Source organism: Rhagoletis zephyria, unplaced genomic scaffold (genome assembly GCF_001687245.7).
Source record: "Rhagoletis zephyria isolate East Lansing unplaced genomic scaffold, Rhagoletis_zephyria_1.1 Rzeph_scaffold_05142, whole genome shotgun sequence".
NCBI classification, from domain to species: Eukaryota; Metazoa; Arthropoda; class Insecta; order Diptera; family Tephritidae; genus Rhagoletis; species Rhagoletis zephyria.
This window is the reverse complement of record NW_016162225.1, coordinates 41,483-44,710: the sequence shown is the minus strand read 5'-3', so window position 1 is coordinate 44,710 and position 3,228 is coordinate 41,483. Positions and strand designations below refer to the sequence as shown.

Sequence of the window (3,228 nt, the reverse complement as noted above, 5' to 3'; positions counted from 1 at the left end):
GGATTTAAAAGTTATACTATATATTCGATTGGTTGAATCACTAATTTGCTAATGTTTTCAGACATCTACTCTACAATGGAAAAAATACAATGCAGGCTTGGGGCTTAATTGTGCTTCTTATATCCAAGGCCGCTGGCCATGCGCCTTCGGTGCCGGACATGGAACAGGATAAAAGCGCAGGTGTGCTGCATTCTCAACGCGCTCTGGCTGAAGTTACGGAGATGATTAGAATTTCGCATTTGGTGCACAATGTAAGATTAAAACAAATGGTATTGTGATAATTTGATTCAAGACATTTTCTTATTAACAGAGTTTAGTAAATTTACAACCTTCGTCGGAGGCTGGAAAGGATACAGCGACTTATGAGGATATGGCGTTTGGTAACAAAATAGGTTTACTGACTGGGGACTATTTGCTTGGTCATTCTAGCGCTGAATTAGCTAATCTACGCAATCAAGAAGTAGTGGAGTTGATTTCATCAGCTGTACGAGATTTTTCAGAGTCTCAATTTGTTGGAGAACGTGATGAGCAAAATAATCCATTGCCTTGTAAGCCGGGATCTGAAACGCTAAAAACCAATGGTACTGCTACAACAGAAAGCATTGATTTCGATGTAAACGATGTTATGATACCTATGAATATCTCAAAAGTCATGGGCATACCCGAAAAAGAGTGGGAATGCCGCAATATATTAAACGCTGGTAGTTTGCTAGGCAAAGCATGCCAGGGTGCCTTAAAATTAGCTGGGCAAAGCGAAGATATGCAGCGTCAAGCTTATTTGTTCGGTAAGCATTTGTCGTTGGCATGGCAAGCATGCTTGGATGCAGAGCCATTTCAAAGTAGTACTCTGCCAATAGGTAATATACTTGTTTATATTATACAAGTCCATTTTATGACTAATATCATTTTCAGATACTCCATTTAGCTTGGTAAGTGCGCCGGTACTATTTCATCTCGAATATGATTCTTCATTATATGATGAAATAGAAAAAGGTCGAGTATCGGTTGAAAATATCGACTATGCTAAGATACACAAAGCAATCCTATCTGGGCCAGGTTTGGAAAAGACCAAGGCCTTGCAACGCAAGCACACGACGGCTGCAATGGAAGTGCTTGAAAAATTTCCTCCTACTGATGCACGCACAGCCCTCGAAAACATTATTCTAGCAATGCAGGATTTGTAAGATATTTGTAGGCAGTCGGAAAAAACAATCAATTTTTATCACAAATTTTTGTGGTTTATTAAACTATTATTCGGGTTATTGTTTCAACTATTTGTATTGCTACTACGTACATGTTAAGCTAATAAATACTTATTTTTTTAATTTTACTTATTTAGCGTGTGTTACCTTCATCAGCACTAAATGCCTGCAGCGATCATAATCAAAATATTGTGGAAAATCTGTTTCAATATACTCGAGAAGCCAAGCCTTATGCATGGATTGCTTCAGGAAATACTCAAACATTGGCGCCACAGTATCCATCTCGGACAGAGTAAAAACATATCGCTTCTCTAATGCTATATACGCCGTTTTATCTTTTCCTGATAATCTGCCATGCTCAAACAAAGCATCTAAAACTCGTATGAATGCATTAGTCAGGTCATCGTCATAAATTACATCAGCCGCTACCACAACGTCACAATTATTAATGGCCGCCAATAGCGCTGGAGAAAATTCTTTTACAGGCTTTAGAAAATCCAATTCCAAAACGTCAATAGTATTCGGTTTTTGAAGCAGTTCGACATTGTGCTTCACGTTTTCCCGTATTAAATCTAAAATTCCGCCAACATTCACATCTGTGCACACAACCTGTTGCGCATAGATAGCTGCAGCAATACTGGTCAATCCAACGCCTGCACCCAGCTCCAGCACAACTTTGCCACGAAATTCGGCACGCTTATGAAAAATATAATCGGCTAATAACAATGCGCCACGCCAAACTTGTAGTCCCACCAGACGCAATTCCGTGGCTTCAGAATGCTCTATTTTTATCACACCAGCTCGCTTAGAATCCGATTTTCGTCGCACCACTAAGTCTCCGTCTTTATCGACAATGGTTCCGCTAGAAGACGCGGAAATTTCATCCTCTGGTGGGTAGTTGAATTTGAATTTGGACAAAACTCTACCATTGGAGCCTTTGACTGGGTTGTAGTTGGTCTCTTCATAGATTTCACTGGTCACTTTGTACATGTCTTGTTCCTATATTTGGTTTATATAATACCTTGTGTTTCCTCTGCCGCAAGCCCTTAATAAATGGTAAGACGAAGCATTTTTCAATACAGTACATAGTACTTAGTGCCCTAGTAGTGATTTGTTTTGATGTTATAAATAACTCTGAACTTGACAATCAAACAAAACAAAGTGCATAATTTTTGTTTTGTGGCTATGATTATCGACTTTAATCGGTTACTAAGAGCGTGTCAGACGTGGCAATGCAATATATTTCGAAAATGCTGTCGAATTTAGACATTTCAGAAAGCAGTTGCATGTGCAGTCACACTTTGCATGTAAAGTGCCTTTCAAAAGAGGTTTTTTATTTCCGAAAGGCGAATTGCAGGTTGCTAGTGCAACATGAGCAAGTTGAAATATATTTCCGAAATCGATTTGCGCGCTTTTTGTTGGAGTCACACCTTGCAACTTTAATTTCTGACACTGATTTCCGAAAAGTGACAGAAAGGTCTTTCTGGCTGTTCACACGTTGAAATAAAATTTGTCTCTCAATTTGACAGCGAATTGCGTAGAAAAGTTTTAAAGATTGCCAGGTCTGACATGCTCTTTATATTAAAGTCAAGTCAAACGTTACAGCGCAAGTGATTTTGAAAATTCAGTCAAACCAAAGAACGTAAATCCATAACACGAAAAAAGTGGTTCTATCAAAGAAATTAAATTTTTGAACATTTATTCACACCAATATCACTTAGAGCCCGTCATAATGAGTACTTTGCGTACGTGACGCTCAAGGATAAAACTGACGTGACGTAAAGGAACGTAGAACGGCGCCGAAATGAAGGTGAAGCGTTTACAAATAAAAATCAGCTGTTCCTTAGGCCCTGTCTCCACAGGAAAACACTGATGTCGTGAAAACTATGTCACAAAATATATTTCCAATGGAGACCGCCTATTTCTCATGTGCTGCAATATATGTCAGCGCTTATTGCTTGACATCTATTGCAGGCAATTCGATAGTTTGACAGCCATATTTTCATTTGAAAGAAAGCGTGCTGGT

General features: G+C 38.9%; 3 protein-coding genes across 3 annotated transcripts in view; 2 read left to right on the top strand and 1 right to left on the bottom strand.

The window, feature by feature from the left end:
- Window positions 1-61: 61 nt before the first annotated feature.
- Window positions 62-1,334, top strand: Pdss2 (Decaprenyl diphosphate synthase subunit 2; the record flags this gene model as incomplete). Its single annotated transcript, XM_017627279.1, has 3 exons — window positions 62-251; window positions 311-857; window positions 913-1,334. Coding segments are annotated over 3 exons (1,009 nt in total), but the record flags the coding sequence as incomplete, so codon positions are not given.
- Window positions 1,214-2,724, bottom strand: LOC108371675 (methyltransferase-like protein 22). The gene has a single exon (XM_017627280.1). It carries the CDS (start codon window positions 2,190-2,192, stop codon window positions 1,332-1,334), a length of 861 nt encoding a protein of 286 aa, XP_017482769.1. The 5' UTR covers window positions 2,193-2,724; the 3' UTR covers window positions 1,214-1,331.
- Window positions 2,725-3,006: 282 nt separating this feature from the next.
- LOC108371673 (serine/threonine-protein phosphatase 6 regulatory subunit 3-like) overlaps window positions 3,007-3,228 on the top strand; it is a 15,069-nt gene continuing 14,847 nt past the window's right edge. Inside the window, exon 1 of the mRNA XM_017627278.1 lies at window positions 3,007-3,012. Within this exon, the coding sequence (XP_017482767.1) occupies window positions 3,007-3,012 (6 nt within the window). The remainder of the gene's footprint in view (window positions 3,013-3,228) is intronic.